This window comes from Xyrauchen texanus, chromosome 24 (assembly GCF_025860055.1).
Source record: "Xyrauchen texanus isolate HMW12.3.18 chromosome 24, RBS_HiC_50CHRs, whole genome shotgun sequence".
NCBI lineage: Eukaryota > Metazoa > Chordata > Actinopteri > Cypriniformes > Catostomidae > Xyrauchen > Xyrauchen texanus.
The window spans coordinates 11,039,888-11,061,127 of NC_068299.1; the positions used below are offsets into that span (position 1 = coordinate 11,039,888).

General features: G+C 38.1%; 3 protein-coding genes across 8 annotated transcripts in view; 1 reads left to right on the forward strand and 2 right to left on the reverse strand.

Moving 5' to 3' along the window:
• The first annotated feature begins 3,876 nt into the window (after positions 1-3,876).
• Positions 3,877-10,237, forward strand: LOC127617985 (endoplasmic reticulum lectin 1-like). 3 transcript variants are annotated; one of them, XM_052090187.1, is made up of 14 exons: positions 3,877-4,138; positions 5,150-5,254; positions 5,340-5,420; positions 5,579-5,656; positions 5,737-5,791; positions 5,880-5,932; positions 6,026-6,249; positions 6,594-6,747; positions 7,395-7,556; positions 8,658-8,717; positions 8,844-8,959; positions 9,061-9,138; positions 9,225-9,307; positions 9,400-10,237. In XM_052090187.1, exons 1-14 carry the CDS (start codon positions 4,010-4,012, stop codon positions 9,402-9,404), a joined length of 1,383 nt encoding a protein of 460 aa, XP_051946147.1. In that variant the 5' UTR covers positions 3,877-4,009; the 3' UTR covers positions 9,405-10,237. The 3 variants fall into 3 exon arrangements, with proteins under 3 accessions (XP_051946147.1, XP_051946146.1, XP_051946144.1); XM_052090186.1 differs by having other exon boundaries at positions 6,594-6,732; positions 9,225-9,300; positions 9,400-10,236; XM_052090184.1 differs by having other exon boundaries at positions 9,225-9,300; positions 9,400-10,233.
• A 712-nt stretch (positions 10,238-10,949) lies between these two features.
• Positions 10,950-14,000, reverse strand: LOC127618163 (probable G-protein coupled receptor 75). Its single transcript, XM_052090460.1, has 2 exons — positions 13,827-14,000; positions 10,950-13,288 (listed from the first exon to the last, which is right to left on the reverse strand). The coding sequence occupies exon 2, from the start codon at positions 13,179-13,181 to the stop codon at positions 11,520-11,522; it is 1,662 nt and encodes a 553-aa protein (XP_051946420.1). The 5' UTR covers positions 13,182-13,288; positions 13,827-14,000; the 3' UTR covers positions 10,950-11,519.
• Positions 14,001-14,431: 431 nt separating this feature from the next.
• LOC127617651 (proteasome activator complex subunit 4A) overlaps positions 14,432-21,240 on the reverse strand; it is a 47,829-nt gene continuing 41,020 nt past the window's right edge. For 3 of the 4 annotated variants that reach the window (XM_052089672.1, XM_052089671.1, XM_052089674.1), the window contains 3 exons: positions 18,459-18,621; positions 17,472-17,605; positions 14,432-16,891 (listed from right to left, as the gene is read on the reverse strand). In XM_052089672.1, the coding sequence (XP_051945632.1) occupies positions 16,757-16,891; positions 17,472-17,605; positions 18,459-18,621 (432 nt within the window). In that variant the 3' untranslated portion in view covers positions 14,432-16,756. The other variant, XM_052089673.1, reaches the window with a different exon arrangement.

Sequence of the window (21,240 nt, forward strand, 5' to 3'; positions counted from 1 at the left end):
CTTTTGATTCTGACATTAATTTTTAAACCTGTTTTTCTCACATGATGTGACATTTAAGAGCAATTTAGATGCAGGAGACAATAAAAATGCATACATATGTGCCATTTATCCATGCATGTATGAATTGAGCAACATGCATTAAATCCAGATAAAAGTGGTTGATGTACTTACTGCTATAGCACAATTGACCTCTGTTTATATTGTAATATTTTGAGGAATCAGGTTGAAGAAAAATAAGAGCAATACATTATTTCTTAGATTGTTTGCCAAAAAAGATTACTGACTAAAAGTTAACCTATGTGTCCATGACCCAATCATAAAGGAATAGTTCACCCAAACATATACATTCTGTCATCATTTACTCACCCTCATTTTGTTATGATTTACTTGTGAAAAATGTTTACACTGCTTTTCCCCATGCAATGAAAGTGAGTGGAAACGGAGTCTGTTTTTGTGTTTCACAGAAGAAAGTAATTTAGGCTCTGAACAACATGAGAGTGAGTAAATGATGACCGTATTTTCATTTTTTGGGTGAACCAAACCTTTAAATGTTTAAATTGAATATATATTTCTTTATTTTGCTTTTTTGTTATACCAGCTTAAATTAGTACCACCAATACACCTGTCTTTTCCCCAAGTACCTGCTAGACCGAATACAAATGTAGAGATGAAGGTGACTGTGACCATGACCGCAGCAGTAGCATGCAGAGAGGGTAGACCAGCACACAGACCCAGAAGAGCCAGTTCAGCAGGGATCAAGGCCACCGCAAGGGGCTCCTAATGGGGCCAGAGAACCAACCTGTCCTGTGAGAAATGGCAAGAAAATATTACTTATCAGAAGTTTAAAAAAAAGTAAAAGTTTGACAACATTACCAGGGGCAAAAGGACATGGACAGAGTGTGAATAGAATTTCAAAACATTGTTCAAAGACATTTGATGTATACTGGCACTAGACAGGTTTCCATCCTTTATGACCATGAATTTCCATAACTTTTCCAGGCATTTGTGAGTACTGGATACTGATTGTTAAAACTCCTTTCATCAACATTCATACTCAAACTCAGCAAGCAAAGTCCTTATAGGTTATATATGTCAGCAAGATTCAATCTTTACTTGTTAAATGTATTGAATGTCTGAGATGTCAACTGAGGGATTTGCCTTCATTTAACAAAATCATTGGAAGATCAATAAAAGCACTGCTGCTATGGATTCCTCATTGCTTAAAGGCCAAGTAGCTCTCACCCATTCTCCTTCTCGAGTTTCTGGACTGTGACGCAAAAACCTTTGGTCCGAGGTAGAAGATGGTACTTTGAGAGCTGCAGCAGAGGGGAAGATTAACAACATTAATTTCAGCCTGGTTCTCACACAAAGCTATCAGATAACTTCACAAGACTTGGAAAATAAGGGACATGCCTTATTTAATATTTTATGATGCTTTTTTTTGGAGCTTGATAGACTATGAACTGTCATTGTATTTACCAAGTGCTGCATGAAGATTTTTCAAAAATTCTGCTTTTGTGTTCCACAGAAATAAGACAAGCATATCTGTTCGGAACAACCTGAGGATGAGTAAATAACTACAGTTACTTACAGAGTTTTCATTTTCGTGTTTAATTTGGTGGTGTTGAAAATAAAAAGAGGGAAATATAAGATTTAGTAAAATCTTATTGTCAGAATACAACATACTTTCTCAAATGGATGCCCAAAAGGTTTCCGGGTAATCCCAAAGGTTGCGATGGCTCTGCACTACTGTCTTTCAATCCTCTTCCCACTTCCTTTTGCATAAGACGATTTCCTGGAATTACCACATCCAGCCAATCACAGGAACATAAGAAACTTTCTTTGCCAACACATTTGAGCTCTGAAATTAAAAACAAAAACAACTGTGACGGTATATCATTACATCCAGACAATGTTTTAATTTGTTTTTGGAAATATTGACAGTTCATATAAAAAAAAAAGAATTATGTTTTACTACATCAGCATTCTTTATCCCAGCATACTACATATCTACTTATTGAGTCTTACCCCTAAAACACCAAATCTGTCACAGACGGTCCAACCGCACATAAAATCGATCTCAAAGTTATGACTGAGATCAACAATGGTGTTTTCTTTGCCATAGAGAAGATAGATTTCCGGATCTGTTTAAAGTGTGTATTCTGTTCCAGATCACCATTCTAACAGTGACACCATTTCTGAGCAAACACAGAACAAGGAGATACAACTGAATTAACTGATGGATTTTTGTAATGAAAAATGTATTTACATATTCATTAATGTGTAGTAGTCCAAAAATGTGCATCTTTCTAGTATTATCCATTGAAAATATACTGTGTGTAAATAAATAGACACTAAGACAATATCTCAACTTCCTGTTTGTTTGTTACTCTCATTGTGTGCTATGCAATACTGTTGTTTTTAAACTGGAAACTATTATTTCAGGTTGTATTATTTTATTATTTTCATATTTCTTAATCTAGCTTCATGGCACAAATGAACAATTCTCTGACTTTATCCCACTAACTCTAATAGTGTCCTCAAAAGGTGTGACGTGATAAAGCTTGTTAAAAAGATGTCTTAATGTGTATATCTGCCTAAAGTGAATTTTGTCAACTTTTAAGAGTACAATAGCATATGAATGGCCTCAAAGCTAGAAGACATGGTTTAAAAGCCACAAAACTACTAATTTGATTTCATGGGGGCCTCAAAACATCAATATGTTCTGACTGGCTGTGATGGGATTTTGTTGCTTCACTCAATATTCTGCTTTCAGTAAGGTGAGAAATACTAGTTTGACACTGGTGGCCACTTAGCAAATCTATCGGCTATAAATTGAATAACCCAATCGGCAGTTGATCTTGCATCTGCAAAAAAAAAAAAAAAAAAAAGGTGCACACAGGAACTTATTTTGTCTTTTTGTCATCTTGGATTTTGATACCTAGTGGCTTGGATGCAGCATCATTTAACATCAATCGTTTTCAGTTTCAGATGCTATTGTAGAAATTTTGTATTCACAGTCAGCCATGATCAGCCATGAATAATTGCTGAACGCACCTTGCATTAACTAATGTTAACATGAATAACTTTTGATTTGAAATGTATTAGTATATGGTAAAATTAACATCAACCAAAAAGCTGTCAAAGAACTGCTCATTGTTAGTTCATGTTAAAGCGATAGTTCACCACAAAATTTAAATTCTCTCATAATTTACTCACCCTCATGTCATTCCAGATTCTTTCTTCTGCAGAACACAAATTAAAGGAATATTCCAGGTAAGTGCCTCGCTGTAACCTCAAATGATTAAAAAAAAAGTTTATACAAAACAAAGTGTTGTTTTGGAATAAAACATTTCTTATATTGTTTGATTTTTTTTTTTAAACGGTAATCTTAAAAAACGTATATAAGAAGGTCATTCTATTCTGCAAATATTCAGATCCGTTTATTCCAGGATATTGTAGACAACCAAATAAATGATAAAAACAGGGCAGTTAATGGAATTTAATGCATTGAGTCATTGCAGCTGACTTGAATCTTCTCATTGCAGTTACACGGCTGTGACCAGCAGATGTCCTCAGCGTGCGGCGTTTCGAAACAGTGAATCTACTGTATTATATATTTCTGTTTTTATTGTTATTTGTTGCTGTTTTATTATTATTTGTGTCTTGTCATCATATTTTTGTATCAATGCTTTGGCAATATTGTATGTAAACACAATCATGCTAATAAAGTACATTCAATTTGAAAAAAATATAATTTACCGAAGCTATTGAAGTTTGGGGAAACTTCGTTTCTCCAATCACTAGCTATTGGCTGATGAGGATTTCCGCCTAATGCCGGAAATAGACGTAGTAAGACGGCAAGTTCCTGATAAACTTCCTGTTTGTACTCCTGTCATGGTAGCAGGAGTCAGCTGGCCATCGGGACTCACTGATCACCTCCACAAACCGTGTTTTTAGTCATCTTTTCTAATGACCCGATAGCGGTTTTGGAGGCCGAGTACGGGTGATGCGGGTGTTTTTGCGGTGCCTTTGGGTGATGATTTGGGTCGGAATTTCTGCAAACCGTGAAGGGTCACCTGTGTTTTCTGATGAAATTCCCTTCAGAATTAACTGGGTTGGGGCAGACTTCAGCCTGGTGAGTTTAAGCATCTAATACAACCATATGGCAGATGTAAATGCAACTTAACATTTGCTACTTGTTTATAGGTTGCTTCAGAACAGCTGCATCTGTTTTATAGAGTTTATATAAAGAGTTTATATATCAAGTTTTATATTTATTGTCCAAGCATGGGCAATCTCTGAGTGGAATGTGGAGCGTTAGTGTAATGTGTATTCAGTGTCCAAAAGATCACCAGGAAATTAATCGCAATTAATTAACGCGTTAAATTGACAGCCCTAATACACACACACACACACACACACACACGCACGCACGCACGCACGCACGCACGCACGCACGCACACGCACACGCGCACACATATGTTGTGTTTCCATGTTTTATGGGGACTTTCCATAGACGTAATGGTTTTTATACTGTACAAACTTTATATTCTATCCCCTAAACCTAACCCTACCCCTAAACCTAACCCTCACAGAAAACTTTCTGCATTTTTACATTTTCAAAAAACATAATTTAGTATGATTTATAAGCTGTTTTCCTCATGGGGACCGACAAAATGTCCCCACAAGGTCAAAAAGTTCGGGTTTTACTATCCTTATGGGGACATTTGGTCCCCACAAAGTGATAAATACACGCTCACACACACACACACAAACACACACACCACAAAGAAAAGTAGAATGAAGATTCTACAGTATTTCTAGGTTACCTATTAAGATTTGAGGAATCCATGTCAGCTTGAGTGTGCTATAAAGCAAATGGCTATAAAATAACAAAACAAAATCTTAATTTCAAATTTTTCCTTTTCACTTTGATTGTTATGCTGAGCCGGATAATGTACTGTTTACTGAAGTAAATGTATTATATCAGAAGAAAAACTGAAAAGTATTTTCACCAGTGGTCTTAGAGTTTTGGACCTCACTGTGAATGCCAGGTAGAGCTTCACTTTCAGGTTTATTTCTTTGATCCTGTGCGCAGAAAGTAAATTTGTCTTTTTTTGTAAAAAATATTCCTTTTTTTCATAGCCATTGTCAGGGGCCCTTTACAAAGAAGATGATTATGTTATCATGACAACTGCAGAAAAAGAGAAGTACAAGTGCTTATTGCCATCTTTATCCAGCACCCAGGAGGTATCATTATGGTTATTCTTGAGTGTTTCAGTGTATAATTTAGTTACGTTTCATGTTACTAATTTAATCTCTGTTTCTTTGGAAGGATGATATGAGAGAGTACAGCGGGCCGAGCCCAGCCATGCTGCTGGAACCGTTATTCAAACAGAGCAGCTGCTCCTACAGGGTGAGTTTCAGTTTCTGGATATCTGTTATTTTTTTTACTCCAAATAAAATGTTGCATATCAGTCAAACAAAATCAGTATTCTGACATAAGATTAATAATGCACCACAAAAGAAATTAAGTTTACATTTCCTCACAACTGTCTTCTCATTGCATTGTAGATTGAGTCATATTGGACATATGAGGTATGCCACGGGAAGTATATTCGACAGTACCATGAGGACAAGGAGACGGGGCAGGTAGAGTTACTGTTCATGATGTATGCTGCTAATGGACATGTTTGATCCTACCTGATTATTTGTCACTGTCATTCCCTCAGAAGATCAGCACTCACAAATACTATCTGGGAACCATGAAAAACAATTATGGTGCAGGTTGGGCATTTTTATATACTTGCAAGGGATAGTTTGAAATGGAAATATTGAAAATTCTCATGTTGTTCTAAATCCATATGACTTCCAGAATCAGAAAATGCAAAGGACTATGAAACAGAAGGATCAGACACCAACACAGAGGTTTGTGAGTGTTAGATATGTAGATAAAAGTGAGTTAGATGTGTAGAAACATGAGGGTTTTTTTGATACTCGCTCATCTTTGTTGGTCCCTAGGTGCCAACTAAGAATATAGAGGGTCGGCTGACGCCATACTATCCTGTAGAGATGGGACATGGGACTGAATGCACTCTGAGAGAGAATCAGCCTCGCTCCACCACAGTGCTTTATGTCTGTCACCCGGAGGCAAAACACGAGATCCTCACTATTGCTGAGGTCCTCACCTGTCAGTATGAGGTGGTGGTGCTCACACCCCTACTCTGTCCTCACCCGAAATACAGGTATACACACATGTACATCCAACTCAATCAAGGTTTTGAGCAAAACAAATATGTAGATAAATGTTTTTATAATCAATAACAAGAGGATTTTGGAACACAAAGGTTTACATTATGTGTGACAGAATGTTGAGGATTCTATTAATTAATTTGCCATTTTTGGGTCATCTGTCTCTTTATGAATATAGTCAAAGTCTCTTTTTCAAAATCTAGTGAGCTGCCTACATAAGTAGCATTTTAGGGCATCATAGGCAAACTCCTGACATAAAGGTCCATAATTATGCTACAATTATGTGGCATTTTAAAGCATAGACCTCTGTTTTATAACCCAGCCCACATCTCCTCAGGTTCAAGTCTTCACCAGTCAATGACATCTTTTGCCAGGCTCTGGGTGGCTCTCCTCTCAGACCGCAGAGTCTCTCCCAGCTGGACCGTAAGCAGGAAGAGCTGCTTAAACAACCATTCAGCTCAAGCAGCGAGAGGGAGGTGAGAGGATCTAGGGTGAGAAAGACATGCCCTTTATCCTCTACATTTATACTGTCCCTTTGTGTGGGATAGTAATATATTGCTTGGATAAAAGGGGGCTGTAATGGATAACTGTGCTACTATGAATAGTTAAAGGTGCACTCAGTCAGTTTTTCCTCATTAAAAGTTTTGCTCCTTGTGAAATGCATAGTAATTTTGGAACATATGTATAAAATCATGACTTCTCACATGAGATGAAGACTCGAGTCACATCAGTAACCTTATAAAAGCTGTTTTATTCTACACTGAGAGGGTCTCCTCATGGGGGCTGCAATATAACCTGCATGAATACTACTCGCTTAATCTCAGTAACCACCTTGTCATTAGACACTTTCACTCGTGGATTGAATTCATCATGGCTTACTGTGAATAGTGAATTTCTACAATGCCATCTTTAGCTGAAAACTATTGTGTTCGAATGATTCTGCATCCACGCCCCTAGGTGTCAGTGTGAGTGCAAAATGACATATTCAAAAAGTGAATGTCGTGTGCACCTTTAAAGTTGATTCTTTGATCTTCATTGGAGGACATAAGGGAATCCTCTGAAATGATCAGAATAAAGAGAACATTCCACATTATTCAAAACATCTAAAATTGATTGTTTCCCTCTGTCTCTCTCTAAGGAGGACACATCTCCAGTGAAGGAGGAGGCCTTTACCTCCACCCATAAGCCCCTGATAGTAGGCGGGCAATCTCAGGTCACTGTCGGCATCACCCATATCTCTCGTCTAACTGATGAACAGCTGATCAAGGAGTTCCTGAGTGGCTCATACTGTCTGCATGGGGTGAGGATGGATAGATTTGTCTTCTGTACAGTGGCCTCAACATGTGTTTGGACATTTAAGCCACACTTAAAAATCCATTAGTATCATTTCATTAGATAAAATATTAAACCAAGTGGTCTTTATTGAAAAGAAAATGAGCACAATCACATGTTTCAAACATAATATTTCACAAAAATATGTTTGCTTGGTTTTAAATGCTAAAAAAATAATTGTGGATTATGTCTATAGGTAAAGTGAAAATCAGTTGTGATTACATTCCACTAAAAAGTCATTGTAGACGACCACTTTATTAGGTACACCCAGGGCTGGACTGGTAATCTGGCATACCGGGCATTTTCCTGGTGGGCCGACGAACTTTGGGGCCGATCAGCGGCGGTCTGGCCATCAGGAGAACTGAGTGGGCCGGTGGGTTGGCCGCGATAAGCTCAAATGAGCCGTGCGTTATGCAGAACGGACCACAGAACGCTGCCGCGATATGCAGAAATTCATACCCCCCCCCACTCACCAACTTTTGGATCACCAAACACCCCCCCCCATTTCGCTTCCCAGTCCAGCCCTGGGTGCACCTATTGTACTTATTCATGGAAATATCTAATCAGCCAATCATGTGTCAGAACTGCAATGCATAAAATCATTCAGATACAGGTCTGGAGCTTAAGTTAATGTTAACATCGACCATCAGAATGGGGGAAAAAATATGATCTCCATGATTTTTGGTGCCAGATGGGCTGATTTGATTATTTCTGTATCTGCTGAACCCCTGGGATTTTCACATACAACAGTCTCTAGAGTGTATAGAGAATGGTGCCAAAAACATCCAGTGTGCGGTAGTTCTATGGACGGAAATGCCTTGTTGATGAGAGACGTCAACAGAGAATGGCCAGACTGGTTCGAGCTGACAGAAAGGCTACGGAAACACTTATAACCCCATTGTGCAATTGTAGTGAGCAGAACTGCATCTCAGCCAAGAACAGAAAGCTGATTTTTTTTTTGTGAACTATTAACTACATTTAAATGTCCAAGTACTTTTTAGGGCCTCTGTATTTGACAGACTTCTCTTTTTAATAGGATTCGTGGCTCAATACATTTGTGTTTTTCTAGGGTGTTGGATGGTGGAAATATGAATTCTGTTATGGAAAGCACATCCACCAGTATCATGAGGTAAAATAAACTCGAAAATGAGTTGTTAAAGCATTGAATAATTTAGAATATATAGCAAATTTCAGTCTAGCGTAAAGCATTGGATTTTGAGAGGCCGTAAATTCAATATTGTGAATTTGGTTCAAGGATAAAGAGCAAGGAAAGAACATTGTGGTAGTGGGCAGCTGGAATCGGGAGGATCATTTGAACTGGGCCAAGAAGAATGTGGTGCGATCTTTTTTGAAAGATGGAGCGAATGTGATGTATGATATTTCTCTCACATAAAAGCTGAAATTTTAAATAAATGTTAAAGATTTTAGTAATATGTCTCATTTAATATGTTGCCATGGTGATACCTCAACAGAGTTGTCTCTCACTTCTATGGCAATGGAGACGTATGTGACCTAACAGGAACACCGAGACAGGTTATAGTCAAGCTAAAGTATGTTACCAATTATTCTTGATGCAATGACATTTTCTGGCTTTATCTGTGAATAAACTCACTAACACCTATCTGTTCTGTCTTAGGTGTATGGAATCAGAGTTGCCTCATACTGTTACAGTATACATGCTGGAACCTCAGACCTGTAAATATATTCTTAGGGTGAGAGGTGAAGAGAATGGCATTGATGAGATCCTTCAGAAGTACATTGTGTTTTGACGTTAATACTAATTTATTCTTATATTTAATATTCTGCTATAGGTTGAGTCTCCAGTAATCTGCAAGGTCCTGGACACTGCAGATGAGAATGGACTTCTTTCTCTCCCTAGCTAGTACTACATCATTGGTACTGTGATGGAGGAATGGACAATAGTTTGGAGAACTGGAGGAAGATGTTCTGATAATGTCTAGCTCAACAGATTATGAAAATAGACATGCTGAACCTCAGAGCTGCATTTAAGAACAATGACAACGCCGTCACTGACTGCACTTTATTTTGATTGAAGACCAAAACAGGGTGGAGATTTGATGAACCCCTTTTAAAGCTGGAAATGCAGCTAGGACTGAATGCTCAATGTTTTATTAACAAATCTCAAACCTGTTGAAGAATATTTTTTCAACTTCATATTTTGGTGTAATTCGTTTCCAGGCCTTGGTTTCAAAAGATTCACTTGGGAGAGTCAGTCAATAGATGAGTTCAACTGTTTTAACCATGCATTATTTCTGCTAACTTCAGGTAATTCAATGCTTGCCATTTACTACTGTGCTGCTGGAGATGGTTAATTATATTGTTTCTAAAAGAGGTGAGTTAGTTCTGAAGAAACAATTCATGAAATTACAAATTGCAAAGGAAAATGCAATATTTTTATGCACTGGAAAGTGAAAATAAACTGGTCTTTGGAAATTCGGTATCATTGTTATTTTCAGAATTTGTGATAAACCTTTAATGTAACCCCTAAAACTGGGTGACTTCTTCACACTTGTACCTGTTGTACAACAACAAAATGTTGGTGAAGGGTTGCTCTTTTACAAGAAGTTTAAAAGGATGATTATAATTGAGTTGCATTAACCATAATTTTGGTTGTTGCTCCACCTGTACATTTACATTTCAGAAATGGTAATTTTCAACCATAATGAAAATTCTGTCATCATACTCACCCTTGTGTTGTCCCAAAAATAGATAACTAATTAATCTCTGGAACACACGAGATTTTAGGCAGACTGCTTTCACTTCACTTTCATTATATGGAAAAGAGCGGTGACTGAGGCAAACGTTCTGCCTAACATTTTCTTTTGTGTTCCATGGAGGAAAGTCATGTGGGTTTTGAACAACAATTATTATTATTTCAATTTTTTGGGTGAACTATCTCTGGAGGATGAATTGCATTAATTTTGCATTCAAGCTTCTGTTTGCCAAGCACAAATCAATTCGTTTTACAATAAAACACAAAGCAATTCATTGTCTTGTGTAAAATCGTTATAGAAGTACTAGTCATTATAACATCATAAATGGTGTTTATGGAGAAATAAACCGCTAAGGCTTGTGTGCTTAACACTACATGGTGCTAGCAGTTCTATATGCCGAACAGTTGTTCACAGAATATGTAGCCCAGCTCTAAAAAGCATTACCACTAATCAAATGCTTAAATATTGATCTTTTTCTTAATTCTAAAACATGAAGATGCCTTAAAGATGTTTGACAAAGCAAATGGCAGTGGCACATTATAAAATGTTGAGTTTCAAAATAAAGAGATGAAACACTGCAAGAAGCACTTGCAAAACATTTAATAAGTTGATATAAAAAATTGATGTTTCCACAAATACTTTATCTGAGTGAGTACTATTACATGAAAATGCCATGTCAATGTAAAAATATAACATCCTTCAGTCCAGTTCACAACACTTTGGGGAAAGCATCAGTTACTTATTTTAAAAGTCTGAGTATTACCTTCCTGTGGAGATGAGGGCGAGGATGAGTGACGACTGTGGAGAGCGAGGCCGGGAGAGGAAGAGCGGTCATTATTGACACCTGTGGGAAATGATCTCTAACAGCTGTTTTGTGTTGCAATGAGAGCTGGAGAGGGATAAAAGGGCAGTCCAGATTGCCGGAGGGGAGAGAGAGGCTCCCGCTTCCTCCCCGGGTTTCGGCACCACTGTGACAATCACTAGCTCTCTTCTGAAGGAGGAAGCGGGAACTGGGTAAACAATTTAATGGAAGTCAATCTTTACTGCTCTTTCTCTCCTGGCGTCTCACAGACGTTGCTCGGCCACGCCCCCATGTACACACTCCCAATGACAGACATTGTTTCTTGAACATTAAATGCTCTCTTTTGGATGCAGAGCAAGTAGTCTGATGTTCTGAAACTTCTGTAGAAGGTGTCTTAGACTGATGGTATGGGAATCTGCTTAGCTGAGGTGCTGTCAAAGTCCTGCAGCACTTCTTGGTGGATGTGGTATTGCATAGCGACATAGCTCTTGGCAAAGGCAGTGGTTTGAGAGTTGACCAGGTGCAGGCTATTTGTGGAGCTAGGTCCTACAGACGGACTGCTGTTATAGATGCTGTAGTAGGGCTCTATGCGTGTGTTGATGGGAGTAGATGTGCTTGGGGGCCGAGGCTTGTGTCCAGTTGTGGCAACAGGACTAGGCATGCAGTTCCGGGAGTGACTGGGTCCGCAAGCCTGGTCCACAAGCCTTCTCTGGAGCTTTGGGGAGAGCATGTAAGCCGAGTTGGTCTCGTGGTGTGAAGACTTGTTGCGATTGACTTCCAGATTTCCTTTGCCCATGGCATGCAGGCGTGTCTTGTGCTTGCAGCATAAAAAGCCCAACGTCAGCCACTGGAGACAGCAGAGCAAACGGCGTCGCAAACCAGCGCTGTTCCGAGAGTACACAAATGGGTTGATGCCAGACTTAAGGAAGATGAGGGCAAATCCACAAAGCTCGAACTGGTAATGAATAAAGCTGCTTTCTGGTGACACCATATCCTGTGTCAAGGATATGCCTAGTGGCAAACAACACAGCAACACTGAGATAATGATTACCACGCATGTCACCACAGCCTTAGAGTCCTTTGCTGTCGCCAGGTTTACTGTGGAGACCAGCTGACAGCAGGTTGCTCCAGCAGCAGCCCCAGGCACTAGGGGCTGGTTGGTTCTCTTTGTAAAGGAGTGCGTCTGGACATGCTGGAGCTTGTTGTATGTCTGGTTGCGGTAAAGCGAGGGCACCTGTACTGTACACGGCATGCCCTCAAAACCAGCAGCTATGAGCTGTGGGTGAGGAGCAGGTGGACGTCTCGCATCTACCGTAATAATGGGACACTTTCGTACCTGTGCATTCTTCCTCAACTCCTGGGCGATCATGAGGTATGAGATAGACACTACACCTACACAGAAAGCAAAATCTGCAATGTACACATATAATACTACCTTTGCCTTGTTGCCAGTAAGACCAAAGTGGGGCAGGCAGGGACCAGAGCTCTTGGGATATGCTCGCAAGGTAACCAATACCGCCAAAGTGAAACTGGTGGTCCATAAGAGAGCAGTGAGGGCCAGAGTACAGGGGAAAGAGGCTGTACGGTTGGGCTGCTGACCCAGGACCATGCGAAGGCGATGCAGGGCAATCACAGCCACTGTCTCAAGGGACATAATGATGAAACCTGAGCTGGTGAGGTGGAAGGCAAAGCAAAAGCCCTTGGATACTCCACTGCCAACATCTCCGGTATCCAGAAATAGCACCAGTGCAAACATGGGCGCAATGACGCAGCAAATAAACAGGTCGCAGAATGACAGGTTGAGGATCATGAAGTCGAAGTTGGTGCGGAACTTCCGGAATGCGGGGTCGAAGAAGGACAAGAAGACCACCAGGTTGCCATAAGAACCGAGACAAAAGATGAGGACCAAGAGGAGGGAGCAGGAGGCAAGGGTGGCCGTGTGGATCAAGGCCCAGCCGTTTGTGGAAACAGACTGGCTTTGGGAGCTGTTGTAGTTCCGAGGTTTCTCGAACTCTGCCAGGTCCAAAGGCCAGGCAGTGCTGTTCATGATACACATGGGGGCACAAAGTGCTCACAGCCTCAGAGCTTTGTCCAGCTGGCCTTTAGGTCACCCAAGAGTGAGATATTTCCGTTGTGTAGCTGGCTCATGGTAGACCCTTTGGACTGCAAGGATGGAGAAGAACCGATCATTAATAGAAAATATAAAGCTATGAGTATATTAAAAAAGAATAAGAACTAAATAATTAAAAACTCAATTAATAATGACCAAAATGCCCCCATTTGTATGGATTTTCTAAAAAAGATCACTGTTTTATTTTATTTTATTTACAAATACATGCAGCATCAGAATGGTTATAGTACCATATCTCATATGCGTGCGCTCCTGCCATTCACAAATCGAATCAATAAATTAATAAAAGTCTGCAAATATTTACACAGAATTGTATAGGTTTTCTATTCCTCAGATAAGAATGATTATTACTGAAGGTTAATATGGGCCGACTATAAAATCGCGTCAGAAAACACATCTACCCCTTTGAGAGAACATGGAAAATCAAAAAAAAAAAAAAAAATGTAGGCCTATGTATCATTACAATAAGCATTAAAAAACGTCTAAAATATCGTTGAGTCTGTACATGCTGGTCACCTGTAATAAGTCTGACGTTCTCTTCAAAATGCAGAAAAATTCAAATTTTCTTACCATGTATTCTCTGTTTGTCAATTTTTACGACGCCGTGCTGTCCACATCCAAGGTTAATGAACGTCACAAGCATCCTAATTGCAAAAAGAGTCGTTTTCTATATCGGAGCATAAGATGAATATGAAAAATCGAGTACATTTAATGTACAGTTGGAGAGTGGGCGCGCCTCATTGAAATCACGTTGAAGCCCGTGAAAAGACAACAAGCGCGTGCCCGTGAGAACTGAACGCTCACTCAGGAAACCAAAGGAGTAAACAGTTTGAATTGTATTTCTGTATATTTTGATATTTTAATAATATTGTCTTTTTAATACACATTTAAATTATAAAAGATTATGGTAATTATGGTTTAGATATGTATGTATATATATATATTACTTACTGTAAATAAATAAACAAACGCAGAGCTTTACCATTCTGCAAACTCTTCCCACATTAAGACTATTTGGAAATAGTATTGTTTCATGAAGGAGAAACAAAATATTAATTTCTGGAACAATCAAATCGATTGATATCTATCTGTCACTTAAAAAAGTTGTCCTGTTGTAAACCAAATATGTAAATTATTCATTAGCAACAATAACAGAGAAGGACAAAAAATACAGATAAAATCTGCTACTTTGTCACACTTTATTAAAAAAATTGTCTTTGCATTACTTTTATATTTCATGTATATATGTGTATATATTACAAGGGATATTAAGAAACAACAACAACAACAACAACCGGTAAAGAATCAGACAAACATTAGCATTATCATCTCAGAGTATATTAACACAAGCATCTTCTATGGCATTAAACCTTTGCCAGTTGATCAAAGTTCAGTTCTGTATGTCTTATAACATGATTCTGACACAGCATTAATTATACTTATTATGCAAGCTTGTTAACTTCCAAACAGACGTTTTAAAAGTATCATCTGTAACTGTTGCTACTGGGAAAAAAAAATGAAAAAAAGAAAGAAAAAATAGAGCAAATCTTGGTAAATATGCATGTTAGTTAACAACAAAAGGACAATTTCTGGATGCCTGAGACACTGTCTTAACAACTGTAAACTGTACAGTACCTTTTAAAATCTTCTTATTGAATCTAATGAAAACACATGGCTCAGTACAATAAACTAAAATGCAAACCCTAAATGCAATAGTTGATCAAAAACTGTTAAGAAAAACTTTCAATCAAATAAATTATTAAATATATACAAAGTTTTTTTTTTTTTTTGACTGAAAATATCAACAACTGGTCCGTGAAATATAAAGACAAAAGATTTAAAAGCCATAGGGTTAAAATAATTTGAGTGTATTGTAACAGCATCCATGATTATATTCTTCATCACTTTCTCTCCGTCTCTTCTTACTTTTAGTATTTAAGTATAGACACACACACACACACACACACTGTTCAACCCTCTGTATGAGGCATGGGAGAAATGTACAGCATAACTTCAAAAAGTACATTTACTCGAGGAAAATGTTTCAACTTAAGTGAGCTAATACAAATGTGGCATTTACAAAAATGACATCATATTGCATGCATATTACTGCAAAAAATTTTATAATGCTAGTATTACAATAAATATGGAAATCAGTGAAGAAAACTGCATTATAGTGGTACATAACAAGCCATACTTTGAATAATATCCAATAGAAATTCTGTTCTGCGCACACACGCACGCACACACACACACACACACACACACACACTCAAAAATGCAAACTGTACAAGAACATTATATAATGCAGGTCAGTGATACCTGCAATACATTCCCCTTAAATATTAAGTGTATCCCAAAAAAACAAAACAAAAAAAAAGACTCTAGTTATCTTATAACTAGAAGACTGCAACAATTGCTAAATAAATAGTTTAACATCATTAACATTCTGTCCACCAAACATTCAGTATGAGACAATCCCAGACATTCGTACAGTAAACACACAGGTGCAGCTTTACTTTTGACTCTCCGTAGACATAATGATTTTTATATTGTATCTAAACCTAACCCTCACGAAAATCATTCTGCATTTTGACATAAAAAAATAAATAAAAAAAAAACAACATTGTTTAGTATGTTTAAGCAATTTGAATAATGGGGACACTAGAAATGTCCTCATAAACCACATTTATAGCATAATACCTTTGTAATTATCAGTTTATAACCTAAAAACCGTCCTCGTAAACCACTTAAACCCCCACCCCACACGCACACAGCGCACACGCACACACACACACACACACACACACACACACACACACACACACACACGATTCAGGCACTCAAATTAGCTTTGCCTTTCCATCAAGACAAATGTAAGAAACATTTCCCCTACACCAGACAGTAGCGTCATTATGCAAAAGAGAATAAAGCAATCTTAAGTAGGGTCTGAAGATGAAGGATTTGTCAATGTGAGTGTAACAGTAAGTACCAAAAGCTAATGAGCAGGGCCTAGGCAGCATTTTAAGGGATCACAGGCTTGCTCCCGACACAATGGCAGTTCCAAAAGGCAGGCATGACTGATTATGCTACCTTCTAAGATTCCTTGTTTTGACCAAATTAACTGCGTGTATCCTAAAATGATGGTCAAATCAAGGGAAATGTTTTGTTTATAAATGTAATTCATTTGATGCCAAAAATATGATCAAAATATTTAAATCTAAATCAAAATGTACTATTTTACCCACTATTTGTGAATGTGATGTATTTTTATGCTTCGAGCATCACAGCCTTTCTAAAGTTTGACATTCTAAAGTCAAACTTTACTGACATCAATGGTTAGTCAGGTCTCCTGTGCGTTTCGCATAAGGAGTGATATATGTATGTAGAATGTTCCAATTCGTTTTTTATGAGGTGCCATATCTTTTAAAATGTAGGCTGTATACAGTAAGGCAGCTCACTAGGTTGTGGAACAGAGCCATAGTTTGTATATAACAGAGCTAAGCGTAGTAACAAGGGGACACCAGCAAATCTGTGAGCACCAGCAGCTGGTCATCTGTGAACTTCTGCTTGTGTTCCTGCCAGTTATCATGATGAGTACGACGGAAATCAGAGAGGGTTTTCTTCACAGTCATCTAAAGAGAATGCAAACATAAACAAACAAATAAGACAGTAAGAAAAAGAAACAAAAGAGAGATGCAGCAAGGATGGTTCTTCAGACTAAACCTTTTTCAACTGCCAACAACTCATTCATTTCTCTCCATAATTAAACTGTTAAAAGAATTGCTACCTTTAAGAGCATAAAAGCCTGTGAGTCCTCCATCATAAGTAGCTGACCTTTGCTGACCAGATCTAGGGCAACAGTCTGGTCTTATTGCTTTATGCTCCACAACATAAAAAACTGATGCTTTGTTGATGCCTGTACCACACAGTCTTCGGTTCAGCTCAAGTTCTCTCGTGACTGCAAGACTATTGCACTTTATTTGCTGGTCTACCTCAGTTGCTTATTCAATACCTTGAGTGCATCACAAATACAGTTTTTTGACTATGAACCTCCAGAAACGCTCAAATGTTATGTCTTTCGCATTTGGATTTGACCTTCAACAGATTCAATGCTTGGACCTCTTGCCAACTGCAATCTGCAGCAACTGATCATCCAAAAAGCCTTTTCTCCACACTGAGAACATACAAGTAAACAAGAGAGAGAGAGCTGACCTCTATGGGCTGTGTGTCATTGAGGTGGGCGCTCAGGCCCATGAGAATCTGGGGCATCCAGGTGGGCACATCATACGGGCTGGACAGGATGCAGGCACTCAGACCTAACACACCTGCATGGCGCCGCACCAAGTCTACAGGTAAAATAACATATTCAGGTAGAATTATTGACATAACATATAAAACACATTTTTAATAATGAAAATAGAACCATTTTCACTAGTGGTCTCAGACTTTTGGACAGAATGAATAAAGGTATCTAGGATGAATTGGGCCACTTATTGGGCCAATTTACCTAAATTCATCTTATATATAAAATTAGAATATAATATCAGACAATCAGAGAAATATGTGACTTTTAACCTAGTGTCACTGATTTTCTTGAAACAAATAGATATTAATCATAAGTACAATGTAGAGTTACGCATATGCAGTGTGTGTGTGTGTGTGTGAGCGTGTATTTATCACTTTGTGGGGACCAAATGTCCCCATAAGGATAGTAAAACCCGAAATTTTTGACCTTGTGGGGACATTTTGTCGGTCCCCATGAGGAAAACAGCTTATAAATCATACTAAATTATGTTTTTTGAAAAGGTAAAAATGCAGAACGTTTTCTGTGAGGGTTAGGTTTAGGGGTAGGGTTAGGTTTAGGGGATAGAATATAAAGTTTGTACAGTATAAAAACCATTATGTCTATGGAAAGTCCCCATAAAACATGGAAACACAACATGTGTGTGTGTGTGTGTGTGTATGTATATGTATATATATGTGTGTGTGTGTGTGTGTGTGTGTATACTGCATATATGTATATACTGCATATGCGTAACTCTACATTGTACTTGTGATTAACATCTATTTGTTTCAAGAAAATCAGTGACATCAGCTTAAAAGTCACATATTTCTCTGAATGTCTGATATTATATGCTAATTTTATCCATCCATATCTACATGCATACATAGTCTACTGTGTAAAAGTGTATGTGTTACCAGCAGAAGGGATGGTGTCCACAACTGATCCCAGCTCTCTCCTTTTGCGCTTGGGCAGACGGGTCTTGCTCAGAGACTCAAAGTGGGACTGCATTGGTTCATCTATACTGAGGAAATTGCACTGCAGGAACCCACTTAGAGTGGTGGCGGCCATCTCCCTCACCTAAAAAAACACACACAGAGAGAGAGAGAGAGAGAGATAGAGAGAAGGAAAGATAAAGAAACTAATATTGGTACAGTTCAGGCCAAAACCAAATATTCAGACAGTTTTCCTTTCAGTGATCCACCCAAAGAGAGGGTGGAGTGTAAGGACAGATGGGGTCTTTTCTTTTGTGTGAGAACTTAAAAAGAAAAATACAGAGGGGATGGAAGAAAAGAAGGGACATTTGTAAAATAGCAAACAGTGCAATCTGGATCACAGAACACAACACCAGAGTTCCAGAGAAGCACTCCAGTCATGTTGAAAAGAGAACATAAGCTAATTTAGTAAGCTGACTCAGCGTTATTGCTGTTCTGTTCTAAAATACAATTCTCTATACAGTTGCGCTGCTGGTCTGTAGTGAGGTTTCTGATTGGCTAAGTTAAATCTGCAGGCCTTTTTGCATTTTCAATGCCAATTTTGGGAGAAAATGTGCAGAATTCTATGGAATGTACCAGCATGTAAACATAGTAAAATGTGTTATACAGAGCTAAGAATAATACTGCATTCTTATTAGTAGCTGAAAGTACAATTAAATTACCCAATATATTTAGGAGAGGAGTATTTCAAATTTAATACAAGTTAAGTGCAATTGACAGCATTTGTGGCATAATGTTGAAATAATAATAATAATAGTAACACTTTAGACTCAAACCACATAAATGAGGTTACAGTCATGGTCTTACAATGGAAGTAAATTGGGCCATTTTTTAATGGGTTAAAAGGCAAATATGTGAAGCTTATAATTGTATAAAAATACATCAATTCATTTCTGAAAACTTGTTTACTATTTGAGTTTTGAAGTTGTTTAAATCGTCATTTTTATGGTAGTTTTAGGTTTTACAGTGTTCCGTCATCACGTCAGGCAACAAAATTTCATATAACTTCACACAGAAAAGGCTAAGAAGGGATTTTATCACATTAAAATCATGTTAATAATACACATATTGTTTATGTCTTGTAACTATACTTTTGAAACAGTGAGTATTGAAACTTTAATGATTGGCCCCATTCAAGAGGCTCACTCTAACTTTTGCTTTTTTAAAGAAAAGGACGGACTAAATGTAGAAATAATTTTTTTGGTAATACACACCATGCCAAAAATGCTTTCAATCAAGCTTAACTTGTATTGCATCTGGAATATTCCATTGAACATACATGCAGGTGGTAAGGGATATGCACAACTTTGTGAATAAAGACCATTAGAATTGTGGAAATCAGTGAAGTTCTATGGGCCCTGCTATTGGAATACAGAAACAATGGCTGTTGTATTGAAGTGATGAAATCTTGTGATCTTTGCCCATCTGCTGTGATCCTGAAAGAAACATTTTACCCAAAAAATGAAAATTCTCTCATCATTTACTCACACTTATGCCATCCCAGACATGTATGACTTTTCTTCAGGAGAAAACAAATGAAGATTTTTTAGAAGTATATTCTCAGCTCTGTAGGTCCTCACAACGCAAGTGAATGGGTACCAACATTTGAAGCTCCAAAAAACAGTAATCCCTTCTCCATCAGCGATTTGATAGGTGTTGGTGAGAAACAGAAATATTGAAGTACATTTTTACTATAAATTCTCCTCCCTGCTCAGTTAGGCTGCACTTTAACTTTCACTTTCTTCTTCTTGTGTTTTTGGTGATTCACATTCTTCATGCATACACACCCTACTGGGCAGGGGGAAGAATTTCAAGCAAAAATGCACTTAAATATTGATCTGTTTCTCACCCACACCTATCATATCACATCAGAAGACATTGATTTAACCACTGGAGTCATATGGATTACTTTTATGCTGCCTTTATATGATTTTTGGAGTGTCAACATTTTGGCACCCATTCACTTCCATTGTATGGACTACAGAGCTGAAATATTCTTCTAAAAATCTTCATTTGTGTGCTGCAGAAGGAAGTCACACATCTGGGATGGCGTAAGGGTGAGAAAATGATGAGAGAATTTTCAATTTTGGGTGAAATAGTCCTTTAACCTTGGTCACTGTGTCGTTCTGACAGCAATGATCACCTGACTGACTTCATTAAGTCAACAGGCAATGGGTCCTATGCAACATTAACAAGGAATCCAAAGTACAGTCATTTCATAGGTTTACGAGTGGAAGAAAACCACTTTTAATTATATAGCCCATTCTTTTCCTCCCTTTAGCCTGTTCTCTGCTTTTCCTGTCTTCTCTGCAAATTTGAACATCTATCACCATGGAAACAGAATACTGCTGCAGCTGGGAGTTGCTATGGTAACAGTAAGAGGGATAGAAGGACAGAGAGCAAGAAAGAGAGAGAGAAGAGAGGAAAACAAGAGTGCAACATCACTGAAAAGAGAAAGATAAAGCGGCTTTCTGTACGTAATTGACGTTCAACACATTTAATCTTAGCGATTACACTCATGAACTGTTGGTCATACTTATTTCTAGTTGATTTAGCTTAGACCTACCTTCCTAAAAACTTGAATGAACACACAAACAGCTGCTTTGCTTGAGGATATGATCAGATATATGACATTGAACAGTGATCAGGCTTAATTCACTGGAGTCAAGTGTAAAAGGTCTTTAATGGGTGTTTATATGGACAT